The sequence below is a fragment of the Zootoca vivipara genome, chromosome 13 (assembly GCF_965207765.1).
Source record: "Zootoca vivipara chromosome 13, rZooViv2.hap1.1, whole genome shotgun sequence".
In the NCBI taxonomy this organism is placed as follows: Eukaryota; Metazoa; Chordata; class Lepidosauria; order Squamata; family Lacertidae; genus Zootoca; species Zootoca vivipara.
Window position 1 is genome coordinate 50,934,336 of NC_142596.1, and position 21,652 is coordinate 50,955,987.

General features: G+C 50.4%; 1 protein-coding gene across 4 annotated transcripts; it reads left to right on the top strand.

Annotated features, from left to right (window-relative positions):
* The first annotated feature begins 3,263 nt into the window (after positions 1-3,263).
* On the top strand, positions 3,264-21,234 carry BRAT1 (BRCA1 associated ATM activator 1). 4 transcript variants are annotated; one of them, XM_060282536.2, is made up of 14 exons: positions 3,264-3,366; positions 3,996-4,188; positions 5,641-5,795; positions 6,288-6,435; positions 6,572-6,944; positions 8,133-8,252; positions 9,270-9,361; positions 10,445-10,563; positions 11,007-11,193; positions 12,864-12,943; positions 13,258-13,360; positions 14,917-15,018; positions 17,377-17,558; positions 19,546-21,234. In XM_060282536.2, the coding sequence occupies exons 2-14, from the start codon at positions 4,062-4,064 to the stop codon at positions 20,257-20,259; spliced, it is 2,502 nt and encodes an 833-aa protein (XP_060138519.2). In that variant the 5' UTR covers positions 3,264-3,366; positions 3,996-4,061; the 3' UTR covers positions 20,260-21,234. The 4 variants fall into 4 exon arrangements, with proteins under 4 accessions (XP_060138519.2, XP_034987986.3, XP_088512794.1 ...); XM_035132095.3 differs by having other exon boundaries at positions 14,920-15,018; XM_088656668.1 differs by having other exon boundaries at positions 3,362-3,744; positions 14,920-15,018.
* Positions 21,235-21,652: the final 418 nt, after the last annotated feature.

The window sequence follows — 21,652 nt, forward strand, 5'->3', positions numbered from 1 at the left end:
GCTAAACTGGCTGGGGGCAAGGTGTTCGCCAAAATTGACCTGGCACAAGCTTACCAACAGCTGCCAGTAACCCCACAATCAGCGGAAGCACAGACTATTGTCACACATAAAGGGGCGTTCAGAGTTAACAGATTACAGTTCGGAGTTTGTGTGGCCCCAGGGATTTTTCAAGGGCTCATGGAACGCCTGTTAAGAGGTCTGCCGGGGGTCTTGCCATTTTTTGATGATGTTTTGATTGCTGGAAAAGACCCACAGGAACTGGTTGCGCGTGTCCGTGCAGTGTTGCTCAAGTTCAAGGAGGTGGGGTTGCAACTGAAAAAAGAAAAATGCAGTTTTGGGGTGCCAACTGTGGATTTCTTGGGGTTTAAAACTGATGCATCAGGCATCCACCCCACAGATGCTAAGATTAAGGCCATCATCGAGGCACCACGACCACAGAACAAGACGGAGTTGCAGTCATTCCTGGGACTTATTAACTTTTATCATTTGTTCTTACCCCAGAAAGCTTCGGTAGCTGAACCATTACATAGACTATTGCAGAAAAAGATTGTGTGGCGATGGGGGCGGGAGCAGCAGAAGGCTTTTGACTCCTTGCGAGGAATGCTGAGTAGCGGGAGCGTCCTTGCTCATTATGATGAGTCAAAGCCGCTGGTCCTGGCATGTGATGCCTCTCAATACGGTCTGGGGGCTGTGCTGAGTCATAGGGAACCGGATGGGTCGGAAAAGCCCATCTCTTTCTATTCCCGTACGTTGTCGCCCACAGAGCGCAACTATGCTCAAATTGATAAAGAGGCGCTGGCTATTGTGTCCGGAATCAAAAGGTTCTATGATTATTTGTACGGTCGCCATTTCTCCATTGAAACGGACCACAAACCACTGTTAGGGTTGTTCAACCCAAACAAACAAACGCCACAAATTCTCTCCCCCAGAATGTTGCGTTGGTCAATATTCCTGAATGGGTTCCGGTACACCTTGACCCATGTGCCGGGGAAACAGTTGTGCCATGCTGATGCGCTGAGTCGATTGCCCCTTCCTGGCGGGAGCAATGAGGATCCTGCTCCGGCGGAGCACATTATGATGCTAGAAACACTTCCGGGGGCTCCTGTAACAGCTACGGATATAGCTGAGAAAACTAGGAAAGATGCTGTTCTCTCCCGTGTGCTCACTTGGGTGGGGAGGGGGTGGCCAGGTGGTCCGCATGAAGAAAAATTCAGGCCTTATGCGACAAGGCAGCACGAATTGTCCATGCATAAGGGTTGTCTCCTATGGGGAGATAGGGTGATAATCCCAGCACCACTGAGAAACAGGGTTCTTGAGACGCTTCACATGGGACACCCGGGAATGGTCAGGATGAAGTCGCTAGCCCGATGTTATGTGTGGTGGCCTGGAATGGACCAGAACATAGAACAATGGGTACGAACATGCAAGGCATGCCAAGAGGTGCGGCCAGAAGTGGCCAGAGCACCAGTCCACTGGTGGGAGCAGTCCAGGACTCCCTGGAGCCGGCTGCACATAGATTTTGCTGGGCCATTCCAAGGGAAGGTCTTTTTGGTTATCGTTGATGCATATTCCAAATGGTTAGAAGTGGCGATGGTCCCTAGCATGGCATCAGCTGCCGTAATCAAGGTGTTGAGGCAGCTGTTTGCTACCCACGGGTTACCTGAGACCATTGTATCAGATAATGGGGCAGCTTTTGTATCCCAAGAATTCAGGGCATTCTTGGCTGATAACTTTATAAGAGGGGTCACATCCGCGCCCTTTCACCCATCCTCCAATGGGCAGGCTGAGCGCATGGTAAGAACAGCCAAAGAATCCATTGCGCGCTTAATGGAGGGTAACTGGTCGGCTCGCATTGCGCGAATGTTATTTTTGCAGCATGCGACGCCGTGTACTGCGACGGGCAAGTCGCCAGCCGAGCTGCTCTTAGGTAGAAGACTGGTAACGGTGCTGGATTATGTCCACCCAGATAAAATGCCAAACCGTAATTCAAGAGCAACCCCCCAGGCTGAGACTGACACAACAAGGTATCTCGCCCCTGAAGATCTGGTCTGGGTGAGGAACTATTCACGAGGTCCGCGGTGGGTGGCCGGTGTGATCACCCGGGCTAGTGGACCTGTGTCCTATTATGTGACCTTGGAAAATGGGCAAGTTTGGAAGAGACATATAGATCAGCTGAGGCGCCGGGCGCTCAGCAGGGAGGAGTCAGATAATTCATCCCTGGCTAATGACGCACAGCTGCAAGACCAGAGTGAAAATGGTCCAGAGGTACAGTCACCAGGGGCTTCAGCAAATGAACCAGGGTCTGCTAGTCCTCATGATGACGAGGTACAGGTCGGGGACCCTGAGATGTCTGGGACTCCATCTGTTCCTGATGAAACCCCTATAGCAGCCCCTCCACCACAGGTAACACCCAATCCAGAACCTGCAACACCTGTTGTCAGGAGATCAGGTAGAAGTTGTAGGACCCCACAGTACCTGAGGGATTATGTCTGCTGTGCTCACTAGGGGGGGAGGGGTGTTGTGTATTGAGTCAAAGGATTTTATATCTGTATTATTATTGTCTGTATTTGCATTAGGATAAAGTAACTGCCTTTTGGTTCCAGAGGGTACAGCTACTATTGGTTCATTTAAGCTGCTGTATTTGGATCCTCTGTCTTATTGGTTTCCTCCAAAAGGCAGCACTGTGATTGCTTGATATTGTTCCCTCCAAAATGTATCCCTTCCTAGCTAGTCCCCTGTCCCTATAAATGTAGCTTTCCTCTCCTCAGTCTTCAGTCTTGTTCACTTTAATAAAGAGCTGTTACTAGAGAACTGTCTCCAGCATGTTTTGTCAAGAGAGCTGAAATCACAAACCCCACGTCACAACAACACTCATAGACATCTGAAGAAGTGTGTATGCACATGAAAGCTCATACCAAAATAAAAACTTAGTTGGACTTTAAGGTGCTACTGAAGGAATTTTTTTATTTTTCATAGACATCTGTCTTCCACTTGGTTCCCGCCAGACGTTTTGGACTACGACTCCCATTAGCCCCAGCAAGCTATCACAGGCGTTATGGGCGTAGTCGCAGGGGTTGATGGGAGACGTAGTCCAAAACGTCTGGAGGTTGGAGGAAATTCTCTCTTTATAACCTCTCTGACCCGACTCCGGCAGATCCCTCTGCCGCAACCCATGCCCTGTAGCCCCGCCTCGGAAAAAGGCTCTCCTTGCTCTCCACAGATGCTTTGGCTAGCGAGCCTGGAGAAACTAATGACAAGTGCTGGCAAAACAGGAATGCGGAAGGCTTCGCTTGCGCCTACTGAGCATGCTCACTGCCGAAGATGAACTGAGCATGCCCAGTAGCGCTTGGAAGGGAAACGGGGCAGGTAAGGTGTTTGCAATAGCAGAGCGCGGGGATTTTATTGCAACCCGATCCAACCCACGTTTGCTCGGAGAGCAAGCCCCGTTTTGTTCAGCGGGGTTTCTCTCCAGGATTGCGGCGTTTGCATGCTTGCTTGGTGAACTCTCCAGAGATTCCTACGGTTATTCCCGATTAAAGCAGAAGTGATAGGCGCACAAATTGTTGGGAGGCTAGTTCTGTGGAAACCTTCTGCACTTCTGAGTAAACACTGATCACGCCGGCCGAGCTGTGGGTGCGGAGAGCTCCATTCCTAGGGGACCCCGAGAGGTGCACTTACTTGATAATATGCTCAAGCTGGACTCGTTGCTGCTGCTGCTGCCTTACTTCTGAGTAAGCACTGCAGGTACAACACTTGAGCTGCAATGTTTGGATTACGGAGCAGGAACCGTGAGGCCGCCCACCCCCTGATGCTCCCCAGTTTTAGTCAAGTCCCCCTCCGTAGCCCTCAAAAACAGTAGCTTTGGGTCCGATCCTAAGTGTGAGTGGGTGAAACCAGGTCATTTGAGTACAGTTGGGCCGTTAGATTTAGATGCAGGATCCCATGTTCCGGTTTAGTTTCCTCTTCAAAATCAACATGTTTTTCCTGTGTTGTAGGTTCTGCCTTGTTCTTACACTCTTTCATGAGGAAAACAAAACAAAACGGAAGAACTGAGACTCACCATGGATAGAAAGTGCTCTCAACTTCTGCCTTCAGTATGTACGATTCTGGCAGATCCAAGGCACCCCCTTTCGGATGACACTTGTTTGGAAAAGCTGCTGGATTGGTTTAAGATGCTGATCAACACTGGTAAGTTCCATGGTTAGATAATAATAATAATAATATAATTTATTATTTATACATTGCCCATCTGGCTGAGTTTCCCCAGCCACTCTGGGTGGCTCCCAATTGTGTGTTAAAAACAATACAGCATTAAATATTAAAAACTTCTCTAAACAGGGCTGCCTTCAGATGTCTTTTAAAAATAGGTTAGCTGCTTATTTCCTTGACATCTGATGGGAGGGTATTCCATAGGGCTGGTGCCACTACCGAGAAGGCCCTTTGCCTGGTTCCCTGTAACCTCACTTCTCACAACTAGGGAACCGCCAGAAGGCCCTTGGCGCTGGACCTCAGTGTCCGGGCTGGACGATGAGGGTGGGTGGCCATCTATCAGGGATTCTTTAGCTGTGATTCCTGCATTGCAGGGGGTTGGACTAGATGACCAGTGGGGTCCCTTCCAATTCTTCTACAGTTCTACAGTGGTACCTCTGGTTGTGGACATGATCCATTCTGGGGTGCCATCCGCACCCCGAAAAGTCCACAACCAGAGCGGCACTTCTGCGCGTGGCGAAACCCGGATGTAAACAATTCCAGGTTTGCCACGTTCTCAAGTTGAAAAGACGCAACATGAAGCAGATGCAACGTGAGGTATGACTGTACTATTCATTATCTGTGCTGTGGCTGATGGAAGCTAAAGGCCAAAAACATCTGGAGGGCCACAGGATCTCTATCTGGGGCTTGTGATTTTGGTCTTAAGTGGTACAGAAATAGTTTGTTTATCTATATCCTACCTTTCTCCCTAAGGAGCTCAAGGTGGCATATGTGATTTTCTCTCCCCACCCCTTCATTTAAGCCCCACAACAACCCTGTGAGGAAGCTTAGGCTGAGAGGCAGGTCATCCAGTGAAATTCATGGCTGAGTGGGGGTTTGAACCCTGGTCTCGTCGGTCCTAATCCAACACTTACAAATATCTAACCTAGAAAAGAGACTATAAAGAGGTGATAGCTGAAGTTGAAACTGGTATTCCCCTGCCTGGTGCGATCCGCCTGCCCATGATGTTGTTGGACTCCAACTCCCATCAGTTTCCAGCCAGCATGGTAAACTGTCAGGGATGATAGGGGTTGTTGTATAAAATGTAGTGAGGGCATCAGTTTGGGGAAGCCTGTTGTAGCTGATGGAGCAAATTTGGAGCTCCAGAGAATCTGAAGCAGCTGGTTCAAATAGCAAGAAAGGAGATTTCACTTGAAATGTTAGGAAGCCCTTCCTGTGGGTATAAGGTGTGGAGGGCTGGGGGCATGCAAGATTTCTTAATAGGTTGAGTGTGTGATTCCAGGTAGGGCTGAGGAAATCCCCTGCCTTAAAATACGGAGAGTCAGTTTGGAAGAAGACTAAGCAAGGCAGCTTCCTATTGAATCACTAGGACTTAATTCTGAGTAGACCGCAGAGGCTTTTCACTGTTGGCCCCTCTTTCCCCCCTCCCAGGATCCAGCCTGCTGCTGTTAGAGGAAAACCCGTGTTTGAAAGAGCTGGTCCTGGCTGTGCTCAGACAAGAGGAGCCAAATCCCACCATCCTTTCCTTCATCCTGAGGCTCACTGGGATATTTGCTGCCTCTGAAAGTAGTTTCCAACACCTGCAGGTCAGTAAAGTCTTTAGCACCAGTTTGGCTGCAGGAGTTGCTGGAAGGAGGCATACAAGGCGCCATCCGACCGTCTTAGGAACTCCACTCCAGATTTATGTAGGGCTTACTCCTAAGCCTCTCCGCCCCAGAAGATATCCCACAAGGCAGTGGGGGGTTCGGACCCGAGTTTTCCTTCCCCTGGATGGGCTCGTTCCCCAGGTGGACGAGCCCCATCTGCCCCTCGCTTCCTTCTACAGCACCTGCAGAAAATGCCTTCTTGGCAGTTGGACCCACTCTTGGTCTCATCCGCTCCATCCACCAGAGCCTGTCTTTGCATGCAGGGGAAGCCCCTAAATCGCTGGGGTCCAACCCTTAAAATATAACCACCTGAAAAGCATAAAAGAGCAGCACTAGGTTGCATGTGTTTCGGGATCCCCCCCCCCCGAAATGGGCATTAGTCATAGGCCAGCGACCGTGAGAATCTCCCGCTTTCTTCTGTTCTCGCTTCAGCAGGGAGAAGTTGTATTTGGTGCCTTTGGAGAAGCAGGGCCTCTGAGCAGTGCATTGTGGGAAGACACGTCCATCCGGAGCGGCTGGGTGCAGGGCGTTTACAGTATGCTGCAGCATTACAGCGCCTTCCAGTTCTTGTGCAACTCAGGTAAGCGTTGCTTCTTCTGCCAAAATTTATAGTGCAACGTACCTGGGCCTGCCTCAAGCCGCTCCTCATCATGGACGGGGGCACTTTATTACAAAATTATTCTCCATCCTTCTCTCTCTGTCTCTCTCAACACCAGGTTCCCTAGATGTGATTTTCGCTCTCCAAGGAGACCCGAGCCTGTTTGTGGCTTCAGGAGCCAACCGCCTTCTTGCTCGCGTGCTCATCTTCTCCGTTCAGTCCGAACCATCTCGCCTCCTCAGCTCGGTGGACAGCGATTGGCCGGCTTGCACTCGAATGATAGTTGCTCGCGTTGAGGAGTCCTTCAAATCCCACTCGGCCTCCCGGGCCAAGCATTCCTTGCAGCTGCTGACGACGTTGTTTGAGCACAACCAGGACGCCTGGACTGAACTGCTTTGGTCGCGGCTGGCAGGAACAGTGGAGTCCCTCCTGGCAGAAGAGCTGCCCCAAGTTGGGCACCAGCTGGTGGATCTGTTCCTCAGCATTGCAAGGTGGGCACCTGCACCGTGGCTTTCATTACTGTGAGGGGAGGCGAAGGATGGAGGTCTGGTTCTCCAGATATTGATGGACTCCAGCTTTCATCAGCCTCCAGCCAGAATGGCCAACAGTCAGGGAGGATGGGAGATGTAATCCAGCCAGTTCCCCATCCTTGATCTAAATCAAAGAAGTCTTCCAAGGTTAAAACCAATACTTTGCACTATGCTTAGAATAGAATTGGGAGCCATTGAGTCCAGCAGCTGCAGTCAAAAGAAGTTCCCGAGTTCGGTCTCTGACATTTCCAGGCCACTGACCAGAAACCCTGGGCAGATGCTGCTAATCGGTGGGAAACTAGAGTGGAGAACCTTTCCCAGCCCTGTGGGGCAACATTCTGGGACCAACAAGCTAGTGGTGGGCGGGGCCAGAGGCAAATGTGGGCGGGGCAGCAGGTGTCAATTTTACCTTTATAGAGTAGGCCGGTTTCTGGACACACTCACACATGGCTCTCTATCCTGCATCCCAGCAAGCAAGAGGCATCATAAGAGGTCAAGAACACATCCCACCCAGCCAGGCAAAAGTGCTCCGGGCGATGAAGTTATGAAGTTAGGGCTGGGGAGGGGCGTGTCTTGGGGAGAGGCCTTCATTTGCCACAACTCCACCTGCCCCACCTGCCCCCAGGAAGGTCACCCATCTAGGAGAAAGAAAACTCAGATTCTAAATCTCCACTACCTTGTGGGATATCTTTAGCAGAAGAAAATACTGAGGAGTAAACGCTACACAAGTCAGGAGTGGAATCCCTAAGACTGTTGGGCAGCGCCTTGTACTTCTCCTTCCTGCAACTCCTGCAGCCAAGCTGGTGCCAAACATCTTGCTCTGCTTTCCTTTGGACCACATCAGTGAGGCTTAGCTGGGGGGTGGCTCTTGTCGCCTGGGCAGCCTAGGACCTTCAGACACACTGCCCAAGATTGTGTCCCAGGGAGGTCTCTTCATTGCTGCTAACACAGCAAAAACAGCACGGGAGGCAGAAGTTATGAGTTACTGGTTTCTGCAGCCACAGCAGGTGGTGTGATTCTCCAGCGGATTGATTTCACCCCCAGAGGCACACGCCATGGTCTCTTTAGACAGACTGCTGCCAATAAAAACAAATACTTATCTAAAGGTTATGCACGCGCACTAATGGATCTTCCTCCTCCCTCCTGTAGGTCTCCTGCATTTGGCTGCCCCGAATGCAGCCTCTGGAAGCTGGTGGCACTTGCTCTGAAGACATTGAGCCTCACTCAGTCAGGCCCTCTGGCCTTGGGACTCCTGAAACTTGAAGCCTGGTAAGGATTTGTTCCCTTCAACATTAAAGCCCAAATGGCAAAGGAGCCCCATAAGTGGGGCTGCCAAGCCATTAAGTATTTTGTTTGACCTTGTTTTCCTTTAACAGATAAAATAACAATAATAATTTATTATTTATCCCCTGCCCATCTGGCTAGGTTTCCCGAGCCACTCTGGGCGGCTCCCAACAGAAGATTAAAAACACAATAAAACATCAAACATTAAAAACTTCCCTAAACAGGGCTGCCTTCAGATGTTTTCTAAAAGTCAGATAGTTGTTTATTTCCTTGACATCTGAAGGGAGGGTGTTCCACAGGGCGGGCGCCACTACCGAGAAGGCCCTCTGCCTAGTTCCCTGCAACTTGGCTTCTCGCAACGAGGGAACCGCCAGAAGGCCCTCGGCGCTGGACCTCAGCGTCTGGGCTGAATGATGGGGGTGGAGACGCTCATTCAGCTATACTGGGCTAAGGCTGTTTAGGGCCTTCAAGGTCAGCACCAACACTTTGAATTGTGCTCGGAAACGTACTGGGAGCCAATGTAGGTCTTTCAGGACCGGTTATGTGGTCTCGGTGGCTGCTCCCAGTCACCAGAATCCCTCCTCAAGCCGGCCTTTTCTATGAAGCCATGCTTAACCTCCTAGCTTTCACCCGCAGGTGCAACAAAGTCTAAGGCTGCAGCCCTGTGTCCCTTTCGCTGAGGAGTAAGACCCGTTGAAAGCAATGGAACGTACTTCTGACTAAAATGGCATAGGATTGTGCCCCAAGCACAGGGGAGAGCTGCCCTTTCCTTGCTGTTTTTGTCTCTCCTGCCCTCCCACCCTCTCCCTCCCCTCACAAATTGCAGTTGCAAGCAGGGCTTGATACCCAAAAGACCTGGTTGGGGAAGGCGGGACGATTGCTTTTGTGCATACATTTGCATTAATACACGGAATAAAGCTTTAACCTACATTGAAACCATAGAGATGCTGCCTTGCTGCGGATGCAAGAGAGACCTAACCTGCTCCCTCTCCTCCTTTAAAGTCCACAGGCAATCCAGGTGCAAGGTCTGGGCCTTTTGCTGCAGCCAATGGGCTGTGTCTTGAGAGGCGCTTCTCCATCCTTAGAATTCCCAGGTGCGTTGCTGAGTTGGGATGCGGCCTCAGAGCCCAGTGCTACCAGCCACAGTGGCTCGGCTCTGCCTCCACGTTAGGAGGCAGCAACTGCTTCTGTAAGGGGAAAAAGTACAGAGAACCTCCCCCTTGCATCAGAAGTAGCTCCTCCCCAAGCAGTGACGGAAGCGAGGGCTCGGAGGAGGCTAGTCAGGAAGTGGAGAGAGAGGGCCAGGGCTCCAGCAGCACGAGAGAGCCCCGGCTACACAGGAGGGAGGAAAGAGAGGGGGAGAAGGGAGAAAATGAAAGCATGGAGCGTAGACCCTTTCCTCCGGTTCTGGAATTACGCAGGAGAAAGAAAGGGAGGAGATTCACTGTCCCGAGACTCCTATGTTGGAGAAGATCACGGGGGGGGGGGCAGTGCCGGATTCTGCATCGGAATGAGCAGACATGTTTTACACACCTGTCTCACTGTAAATAGACTGCACTAATAAAAACTGTTTAAAGACAAGCATGAGGAGCGTCGTTACTCTAGAGTAGTCGCAATAACCCCTGACAGCTTCTGAATACCAATTGCTGGAAGCCACAGGAGGGGAGAGGGCTCGCTCTTGTGCTCTGGGGCTTCCCTTGGGGGCACCTGCTTGGCCACTGTGGGAATACGATGCTGGATTAGGGGGGCCATAGGCCCGATTCAGCAGGCTCTTCCTAGTTTCTCATGTGCACATAACAATTGAGCGGGATGGGTGGGTTAAGAGAGCGAAGTACAGTTAACAGGCCCTGAAATACTTCGCCTGGGCCCAGATCCAAAGGACAACAGTCCTTGCTGGAACATCCCAGGTGGATTCTGCCCACTTCTGTTTGGGAGGGCACTGGACAAAAATCAACTTTCTTTCCTCTCTGCATACACTTAGCCGTCCTGGTACCCTACAAGTGCTTTAAACTACAACTCCCATCAGCCCCAGCCAGGCTGCTCTGGCTGAAGCTGTTAGGAGTTGTAGTCCAGAATATCTGGTGGGCACCAGGTTGGGGAAGGCTGCTTTTACTAGCCATTTCAGAAAAGCCTTTTGCTCTATTGGTGTCCTCCAGCTTCCCTTTCTCCACTTCCAGGTTTGCCGCCTGGCCCGGCCACTCAATCTGCCTCTGTGGAGTCTCTTCTGTCCTCCAGGGCCTCGTGTGTCAGTTTCCTGTGCCAGACTCTGGCTCATCTGGAGGAGGTCCAGTATGTGGTAAGATCTAGAGAAGCAAAGACCCAACCTCCTTTGGCTCCTCCTTCTCCCTGAGCTTTTTATAGGGAAAAGGTCATTAGAATAACTTTTTTAAGAACTGGTGCCTGTTCTTAATTACTTTCCTCTTTCCTCCTCTTCTCTCTTTCCTTTTGTGCTGCATCTTTTACATTATGAGACGTGTGGTCAGGGACTCTCTTGTTATTAATATTGGTAAGCCACGCTGGGAGCCTTTCCTGCTGAAGAGTGGAGGAAAAATACAGCTCACCAGGCTTTAAATGTACTGTCCTTGTACAGTCTCGAGCTGAAACTCTTGAGATGCTGAACTCTGGCTTCCTTACCAAATTTTGCCCCCGTGCATTGGGGCTGCAGCATACCCAGAAGCCTGTGTATAAGACACCTCTAGCAAATTGGCTGAGATTGCATTTACCCCTTTTCTTCGCCAGGCCTCTTTGGCAGTGGAGTTTCCCCATAGGCCTTTGCTCCAGTCCGTGGTGACTTTGCTTCAGTTCTGCGTTGGCCTCGCCATTCCAGTCTCCTCTCTGGCAGCTAAAATCGGCAACATCTTGGTCGGCAGCTTCCGAGTTCAGCGGGCAGCCCTGGGCCTCCTCGGAGCTCTGTCTCGGTGGGCAAGTAAGTAGTGCCCCCCTCCCTTGCTATCTCGGTGTTCCCTGTCGATTCCAGGGTGACCACAGCCCTGCAAGAAACCTCCTGGGAGGCAAGGGAAGAACAAGGGTTCCCTTGACGGTCCTTTCCAGCTTTTCACAGGGTTGTAGAGTCAGAAGGGTCCCCATGAGTCACCTAGCCCAACCCCCTGCAAGGCAGGAACCTCAACGAAAGCCTTCCTGGCTTATTGGCCATCCTACCTCCGCTTTAAAAAACCTCCAAGGAAGCAGAGCCCACTGTGGGATGTGATACATAAGTAGCAGTCAAATACAACATTCCTTGTTTTCCTAGAGTGGACATGCAAAGGGGTGTTTGGTCCAGCCAGTCAAAAACTTCCTGTTTCCTCCTGGACTGGGACATACTTTCTCTTGCATGTGACGAGAGGTGGGCATGACCTTACCTGTGCAGGTAACAAGAGCACAAGGCACACAGCCCTCCTCCCTCCTTCTCCATCTTCCTTTCGTCCTGCAGTCACTCCAATTAACCCCCCATGTGGGGTAGATCCACATGTCTTTGTAACTAAATCTGCCTTCTGAGATCCAACTGTGAACAGAATATGAGTAAACTACTTTTAATACTTAACACAAGACTGTGGCGTGTTCATTCTTTAAGAAGGAAATAAGGGATCTTACCAGGAATCTATATTGAGAAGCTTAAACATGCTTGCAACCAGCTACCCACTGTGCGTTCAAAGGGTTATGTTAAAACTTTGCTAAGTTATAGAACTTGCTAGCACAAGTTCGGAAGGTTATTAATAAACAATATATCCTCTCCTGCCTCCCTGAACATTCCCACACCCACCACCTCCAGAGAGGTGTCTACTGTCAAACAGTATATTTAGTTGAATATTTAGTTGAATCTCCCTTTCTTGTAACTTGAAGCTATTGGTTTGGGTGCTTGCCTGTGGAGCAGCAGAAAACAAGCTGGCTGCCTCTTCCATGCAGCAAACACAACAGGTTGCAAAATTAGTTGCATTTTTTAATGCTTGGGGGCAATTCTAGGAACCCCCCCCCCGTTTGAACTGCCCTTCCCTTTAAAATAAACACACATATTCATATTCCAGTGTACCTGAAGGAGCGTCTCCACCCCCATCATTCTGCCCAGACACTGAGGTCCACTGCTGAGGGCCTTCTGGTGGTTCCCTCGCTGTGAGAAGCTAAGTTACAGGGAACCAGGCAGAGGGCCTTCTCGGTAGTGGCACCTGCCCTGTGGAATGCCCTCCCACCAGATGTCAAAGAGAAAAACAACTACCAGACTTTTAGAAGACATCTGAAGGCAGCTCTGTTTAGGGAAGCTTTTAATGTTTAATAGATCATTGTATTTTAATATCCTTCTGGAAGCCGCCCAGAGTGGCGGGGGAAGCCGCCCAGAGTGGCGGGGGAAACCCAGCCAGATGGGTGGGGTATAAATAATAATTTATTATTATTATTATTATTATTATTATTATTATTATTATTATTATTATATTGTAACTGCCACAGTGAGTTCTGAAGTTCCGTTCAGTTCCTGATTATATATTTTTTCCTTAGTGTTGTACACCACCCTGGGATCTTTTGTTAAAGGGCAGTGTATAAATTGCAAAGTAAATAAATAAGTAAATAAAATGACTCCTAACTGTCCTTCTCGGTGTGTTTTAGCTTCCGTTTCTGATGAAGTCATGGAACAAATCTTTGACATCCTCCTTGTATACCTGAAGAGTCCAGATAGCAGCCCCACTGTAAGTATGGATTCTTGAGTCAGAAGCAGGAGCTCAAGGTGGGGAATGTTTTTCTCTCCCTCCTTGGTTAATCCCCACAGCAACCCTGTGACGGAGGCTAGATTGAGAGGCAGCGACTGGGCCCCCCAAGGCCAACCAGGGAGCAGGGGATTTGAGCCCCGGGCTCCCAGGTAGCAGCCAGGTCCTCCAACCGCTCCACCACATTGGTTCTTGGTTGCAAAAGGAGTGATTTGGGGATAGCCAGAGTAAAAGCACCAGGGTGTTGGTCATCCTGGGGAGTTTCATTCACGGGACCCCCCTCTTGTCTTTTTCAGGTTTTGAAGAAGGCATTCCAAGCAACACTGAAGTGGTTTCCAAGCACCTCGGAAGCCTCTGACTCTGCCAGTGACTTCCAGCAGCACAAACAATTTCTCCGAGGTAAATTTGCAAGCCTGTTTCTGGCATAAGTAGCAGTACGGCCAGTTGAGCTGGACGTCTAGTGAATCTTGAGTGCTGGAAGTACAGATAAAATAAACTACTTCTTTGCCCAGCACAAAGTTAAACTACGGAACTCCGTCCCACAGGAACCAGTGATGGTCACCAACCCCAGGTGGCTTTAAAAGAAGAGTAGACAAATTCGTGGAGGGAGAGCTGGCTCTGGGCTGCCTCCCCAGTCAAAGGCAGCAAGGCTTCCGAATCCCAGTCGGTGGAAATTGCAGGAGGAAAAAGGGCTTTTGTGCTCAAGTCCTACCGTACTTGCTGGTTTCCCACATGTGTCTGGTTGGCCACCATGAGAGCAGGATGCTGGACTAGACGGGCCACGGGCCTGATCCTGCAGGGCTCTTATTAGATTTCTTATTTCTAGCAGGGGTGGGGAACCTCACACTCAGAGCCTGAACCTGCTGTAAAAAAGGCCCTTCTTTTGTGATCTTCCTTCAAAGAGCTCAGTGTGGCCTGGGGACTTTCTCTTGTCTTCACCCCCAGATGTAGATTGGGTTGTAACTTTACAGTGCTGTCCTACTCAGAAGTGACCCCCCAGGTAACAGAAGTCACTGGGTTAAAGCTGACCGAAAGTCCAGAGGTGGCATTATAATCAATTTACAATGGGGTGGAAGGTATATAGCAGGCACGTCCAACAGGTAGATCATGATCTACCGGTAGATCACTGGACATCTGTGGTAGATCACTGGTAGATCACTGGCTCCCCCCAAAGAAGCTCAACAACTTTGGCTCCCCTAAAAATGCTCATTTAGCCATTTAGCCCCCCCAAAACAGGGCTTTCCTCCCGCCTCAGAAAAGCTCAACAACTCTGACCTGAACCCCTAAAAATGGGCCTTCCTAATAAAATCTAAAAATGGGCCTTCCTAATAAAATCTCAGCAACTTTGATCTGAACCCCCCAAGAGGGGGTAGATCACTGCCAGTTTTTAACTCTGTGAGTAGATCACAGACTGTTCGGACTTGGCCACCCCTGGTATATAGGCTAGGAAGGACTTGCTCACGAATTTATTGACAGCTGCACGAGTTATAGTTAGGAAGTGGAAGGGGCAAGCAGAATATAAAATGGAAGAATGGTATAAAGAGGTGTGAGATATAGCTATTAATGATAATTTAACATGTGCCATTAAGGTAAGATGTGGAATATGCAGGAGAAATTATTTTGAGGAGATATGGAGGGTGTTTGTAGAATTTGTACTGTTAAAAGCGGAAAGGGGGTCAAACCATCGCAAGAGGTGTTGAAATTGCGGGAGGCTGGGTAGTTACAATGGAATGGTCTCGGTGGTGGGGTGCACATTTTTATTCTTATTTATTTATGATTATAACTTTGTCAAAATAAAATTAAAAATTAAAATTAAAAGGGGGGGGGAGAAGTGACCACCATTAATTCCAATAGGACTTTACTCACAATGTGTAAAGCGTGGCAGACTTGACGTTGTTTAATAAGCAGGAACAGTTCTGTCTGTGACCCTCCCTCTGTCTCCTGCCCCCTTGGAGCAGACATGCTGCCCGTCTTGCAGAAGCGCATGCACAGCCCCAGCTGGGAAGTGCGTGACTCTGCCCTGGAGCATCTCACGCAAGCGATGAAGCGCCTGAGAGGTAAGTGCAGGGAAGGCAGATCCCGTGGGCAGGGAGCACAGCCGGGTGACGGAGGAGCAGTCCGTCCGTCTTAGAAGCACAGAATTGGTGGCAGGGGAGCCTGAGCATCCTCCGGTCCAACCCCCTGCAATGCAGGAATCTCAGGGAAAGCATCCGGGACCAACGGCCACCCAGCCTCTCCTTAGAAACATCCAAGAAAGGATAGTCCACAACCACCAATGGCTGCAGTGAGCTGAAACAGCAGACAGGGCCGTCTTTACCAGGGGGTGCAAGGGGTGCGGGGCACCTGGGTACCAAATTCTGGGGGGCACCTGCTGTTGAAGCCGCCTAAGCCAGGGGTCAGCAAACTTTTTCAGCAGGGGGCTGTCCCTCAGACCTTGTGGGGGGTCGGACTACATTTTTTGGGGAAAAATGAATGAATTCCTATGCCCCACAAATAACCCAGAGATGCATTTTAAATAAAAGAACACATCCTACTCATGTAAAAACACCAGGCAGGCCCCACAAATAACCCAGAGGTGCATTTTAAATAAAAGGACACATTCTACTCATGTAAAAACATGCTGATTCCTGGACCGTCCGCGGGCCGGATTTAGAAGGCGATTGGGCCGCATCTGGCCCCCGGGCCTTAGTTTGGGGTCCACTGGCCTAAGCTCTTAATTATCTACCTGTTACGAAATAATAACTAATTTTGATCCAGCTAGAAAAACAAAATACTGTACATATATACCTAGGTATTACCGAAATGTATACCTACTGTTTCACTAAAGGACTTTTGACTTTGTACCAAGGACGCGGCATACCAGCAGCGGCGCTTGTCATTCACAATGGCACCATGCACACGGAATTAACTAAATTTGGGGACGCTGGGCGGATCTTTGCACCCTGGCGGCACATAGGCTAAAGACGGCCCTGACAGGAGAGGAGGACTGCTGGCCCAACCTGGTCTTCCAGGCCTTTGCTTGTGACTCGCCGGGACATTTTGGGCTAGCCATGCTCAGCTGCTCTACACTTTGTGTCATGTGTGGTGGGTGGGGACGATGGGAGTTGTAGTCCAAAACAGCTGGAAAGCTTGGTTAATCCTTGCTTTCACTGCAGTTTTAGAACGGTGGGGTGTCCCCCCCCCCAAGAAAAAAGCTCTGGGAAGATTGTTTTCGTGGCTCCCTGTATTATAAAAAGTATTTCAGGAACCATGTTGCTATCTGCTAAGATAAGGCTTTCAGTTTCATGTGTTTGTGTGTGCTGCTACGAAAATGGTGTTTTAGTGAAGCTGTGTTTTTAATTTCTTTTAACCAGTGCATCACCCAGGCGACTTCACTTATTGGGTGAATGATAAACGTAGTCAGTAAATAAAATGCATGCATTGATTGGGGGTGGAGGAGGAGGGATAAGGGGAAAGTGGGGGCTTTCCCACTACATGAGCTTCTGGTCGGGGGCTTTTTCTGCCCATGAGCTCCCGGTTGGCTCACACTTCCTTGCCAGGAATGTCTCAGCAAAAAGAATTCCAGGCTGCACCCCTGCCTTTGGGCTTTGTAGTGACAACATAAGGGAAGTCCGGCTGCTGGATCAGGCAAAAGGCCCATTGAGTCCAGTATCGTGTTCTCGCAGTCTGTCAGCTCGTAAGCTAGGCATGAGTAAAATCACCCTCTCCCTGCTTGTGATTCTCAGCAACTGGCAATAATAATTTATTATTTTTACCCTGCACATCTGGCCAGGTTCCCCCAGCCACTCTGGGCGGCTTCCAACAAAATATTAAAATACAGAAATCAAACATTAAAAGCTTCCCTAAACAGGGCTGCCTTGAGATGCCTTCTAAAGGTCTGGTAATTGTTGTTCTCTTTGACCTCTGGTGGGAGGGCATTCCACAGGGTGGGTGCCACTACCGAGAAGGCCCTCCGCCTGGTTCCCTGTAACTTGGCTTTTCGTAGCGAGGGAACCGCCAAAAGACCCTCGGCGCTGGACCTCAGTGTCTGGGCAGAACGATGGGGGTGGAGACGCTCCTTCACGTATACTGGACCATCTACAGTTTTATTCCCCCGTGATGTTGTCACCCTGTTTAAAAGCCATTCTGGTTGGTGACTTTAAATGCAAACCAGAAGCAACTGCAACAAAACGTTGCAGGATGGAACGCTTTCCTGTTCAGGATTCCAGACATCAGTACATCTGATGGAGGAAATGATGACCTCTGTGCACTGCGGAGGTCAGTCTGGAGACTGTGAGCCTTCCTAGGCAAGCTCTTGGCAAGATCTGTCCAGGGCAAGGCATTTGCTTTAATGGTAGGGACAGAGAGCTGATGGGATCAGGCAGCGTGCATTGGCACTGTTTATTTTTTCCCTTTTTGTTTTCATCTCTACATAGGGCAGGAATGGTTCTGGCAAGAGCTGCTCTCTTCGGAAGTACTGTCGCTGGCAGAGGGCCTTCTGGCCGACCCAGAGAGCTACGTGCGTGCCAGTGCGGTGGAAGCCTTGGGGCAGTTTTCCTTGCTTGCTAGCGCTGACTCGAAGAAGCCCGGCTCAGAGAACAATGGGAGCAACAAAGAGGTACAGTCCGCTTTGCTGAGCATGTTTTTGTCTCCTCCCTTGTGCCCTGGCTACATTCAGACCGGAATACCACAGCTCTGTTTACAAGGGAGGGCCACTTTGGGTGGGTTTCCCCTGAAAGCGCAGCCTAGAAACACAGTCACACCTTGGAAGTCAAATGGAATCCATCCCGGACGTCTGGCTTCCAAAACGTTCGAAAACCAAAGCGCCTGCTTCTGATTGGCGGCAGGAAGCTCTTGCAGCCAATCGGAAGCCCCGTCGGACGTTCAGCTTCCGAAAGAACATTAGAAAACCGGAACAGTCACTTCCAGGTTTCGATCCTTCGGGAGCCAAAATGTTTGAGAACCAGGCTGTTCCATTTCCAAGGTACAGTGGTACCTCGCTAGACGAACGCATCGCGGCACGAAAAAGTTGCAAGACGAAAACGTTTTGCAATTTTTTGGCAGACTCGCAAGACGAAGTTTTCTATGGATGAAGCAGGGCAGGGGTGCCGCGAGGAGCAGAAAGTCAGACCAAGCCTCCTCCGGGGAGCCCGCTCACCTCGCGCTTCCACTGCCGCCATCGCCCGGCTTCCGCAGGGACATGGTGATTGGCGGCGGCGCACCGAAATGGCTGCTGGCAGCCGAGCAGCAGCCGGATCCCCCCTCACTCTCACCTTAAGCCGCCGAGCAGCAGCCGGATCCCCCCTCACTCTCACCTTAAGCCGCTGAGCAGCAGCCGGATCCCCCCTCACTCTCACCTTAAGCCGCTGAGCAGCAGCCGGATCCCCCCTCACTCTCACCTTAAGCCGCCGGATCCCCCCTCACTCTCACCTTAAGCCGCCGGATCCCCCCTCACTCTCACCTTAAGCCGCCGGATCCCCCCTCACTCTCACCTTAAGCCGCCGGATCCCCCCTCACTCTCACCTTAAGCCGCCGGATCCCCCCTCACTCTCACCTTAAGCCGCCTGCACGTGAACGGGCTGTCTGTCTGGTTGGGCGCAAGGGTCCGGCTGCTGGGGAAGGAGGGAGGGAGCCTCTCCCTGGCCCTCCTCCTGCTTCCCCCTCCCCAGAGCCTTAAAACTTCCGGAGCAGCCGTGGCGCTTGGGGGCAATGTGGCTGCTCCTGGGTGCGGCAGGTGAGTCGGGGTTTGTGAGCGCTGGATTGCGCCTTAATCTGCTTTGCTATGGTGCCATTTCATTGAAAGGAGAGCTCTCTTTTTTTGCCCATAGGAACGCATTAATTAAATTTCAATGCATTCCTATGGGAAACCGCGCTTCGCAAGACGAAATTTCCGCAATACGAAATGACTCATTGAACAAATTAATTTCGTCTTGCGAGGTACCACTGTATGACTGTACTATGAAGCAATAGATAGGATATTGAAACAAAACCAGGCTGCTAGAAGGTCGGTAGGTGTGCAACGATCGAAGCTCATCACACCAATCTTACACCAACTGCAATGGTTCTTGAGTTTCTGGGCTCAGTCCAAAGTACTTTTAGAGTCATAGAATCTTAGAGCTGGAAGGGACCCCCAAGGGTCATCTAGCCTAACCCCTCTGCAGTGCAGGAATCTCAACTTAAAGCATCCCTGCCAGATGTATGAAACCTTGCAGGGCACAGAGCTCCTGTTCAGCGTTCCATGGCCTTTGCCAGAACACTCCATTCTCTCTTCCCATTGGTTTTGTTTTCACGCCCCCCCCCAAATCAGCCAACATGAAATAGCCACTGAGCATACTCAGTCCTCACTGAGCTGTTTGTCCCCCACCCCCTCTTTAGGGTTCCACACAGCCTGCAAATACTTCTTTGTATTTCTGCAGACCTTGTTCAAAGGGGGCTGGGGGTGGTTTTGGCTGTATAAGGAGAATGGGTTTGCTTTGGTAGGGGAAGAATGCACACCATGTTTCCCTGGTGCCGCAGGAGTTAACACAATGTGGATTCCTCCCCCCACCTAGCATAGCTTCCAAACAGTGTTCAGATCCCCCCATGTCTTCTCCTTGTCCTTCAAGGCCAGCGTTGGGGCTCGCTTGCTGGAAATCCTGTCTGCTGACTCCGAAGGCTTCCCCCGCAGAGCTGTGATCCGCGTCTTCGTTGACTGGCTGCGGGACGGCCACCCGGAAGCCCTGGCTGACCCTGAGCAGTTTGTTTCCAGAGCGATCCAAGCCGTGGACAGAGACTTAGACTGGGAAGTCAAGGTCGGCGGCTTGGAACTGGCCAAGGTTTTTGCTGCCCAAATGTCTGGCCGGTTTGGGCTTGTCGACTGCCCGTATGCCGCTGACTCATCACCTGCCAGCCAGCCTGCCCGTCGCCTCGAATTGCTGGAGGCGTTTTGCCGAGTGAAGCTCTTTGAGTTCCTCTTTGGAGCCCTGCATGACTGCGACAGGCCAGTGGCGCTGAAAGCCTGCGAGATCCTTTTAGCCGTGAAATCCAAGATTTGCAAAGACAGTCGCCTGGAGGAGAGGCGCTTGGAATGGGGCAGCACATCTCAGCAGCGGGAGGAAACACAGAGGGAAGAATTGATCCTTCCTGTTGGAGAGTCGTCGAAAAGGATTTCCCAGGATCCAGAGTGCCTGATCCTTTTCTTAGAAACGACGGACCTGGAGGGTTTGCAGAGATCTTTAGACAGGAGCAGCGATCACCTGGAAAACAGCCCCCAGTCGCTCTTGCAGGATATTCTCTCCGCCGCAGGGAATACAGAAGAGAATGAAGCAGATTGCTACTGACAGCTTTCCAAAAACGGAGATCCTTGGGGAGGGGCTAGACTCTGCCTACCCTCCCCTGACCCCAAGAACTTAAAAGGACACTTTGCAAAACAAACAAAAAAGCCTTCCTGCTCAGATGGGCACTGTCATGTAGGGATTAGTATGAAACCCACCTGGAGAAAGGCAGCTGTGATGCAAATTTGAGTGGGGGGGGGGATCAAAGCAGGGCTAAAACACAAGAAAAGCAAGAGATGGCCAAGCCAGGAACAACTGACGAGATGATGACAAGCACACCATTGTTGATTTGTAGAACATCACCAAAGTAGGTGAGGAAGTTGTGGCCCTCCAGATGTTGCTGGACTGCAACTCCCATCATCCCTCACCACTGGCCATGCTGGCTGCATCTTATGGGAGCAGGGAGTACAGCTTTTGGGGGGGGGGCACTGGCTCCCCACCCCTGGTTTAAAATGCAAAACTCAGTCAAAGCCTAGTATGTGAAAAGGTAGATCCGCCTTGAAATAAGGAAACACTGTTGCATTTAAAACCAGCACCACACAATTAATAAGTTCTTCGGGAGCCCATACTGCCGAAAGCTTGCAATTTCTAATGGACAAACTTTTCCCCGCAGATACTGTGAAGTTTCAGAGTGGATCTGCAAACGGCATGACTGGATTTTGTACTTGTGCGCAGTGAGAGTTCCTGGCGTCTCCTTTCGATGCACACACAGCCATGCAAAGTTCAAATCTAGAGGCACTGCGTGTAGCTTTCAGACTCAAGGCACAATTCCACACGGGTTTCCCAGTGTTCTCTTTGGTTGAGCAGCTTTGTACCTGTATAACTCAGTCCTCCCTTTTGAAAGCATCACAGCCAGGTTGGTCCAATTGAGTTTTAGGCTCGTTACTTGCTGGCTGTTGCCTTTGCAGAGCAAGGGAACAGGTTGGTGAGGAAGGATTTGTTTTTATTACCAATTAAAATTTGTTTGTCTTTTTAAAACAAGTTTTTGTCAAGCTCAGACCGGATGGCTTGTCTATGCATGTTCCAAACCTAGCTTTCTGCGGCTAGGAGAGTAAGTTCTTTCAAGAAGAGCTTTTGGGGAGGGCCAGCAGATGTCAGTCCTTGGCATCTCCAGGTAGGGCTTGGAGAGACCCTTCTGACAACCTTGGATAGCATCTGCCATTAAGTGCAGACAGCAGTCAGCTGGATCGATCAATGGTCCCCCTTGCTATAAGCTTCTTAAATTGCTAAGATGCGGGTGCATTTTGAGTTTGGCGCATGGGCGTAACCGGGGGGGGGGGCAGCTGCCCCACCTAAATCAAGTAAATCAATAAAAATACTTAAATTAGCAGGTTCTTGCCACCTAACATGAACCCTGCCCCCGACCCCCCCCCAAAAAATATATGGCCTATACCCATGG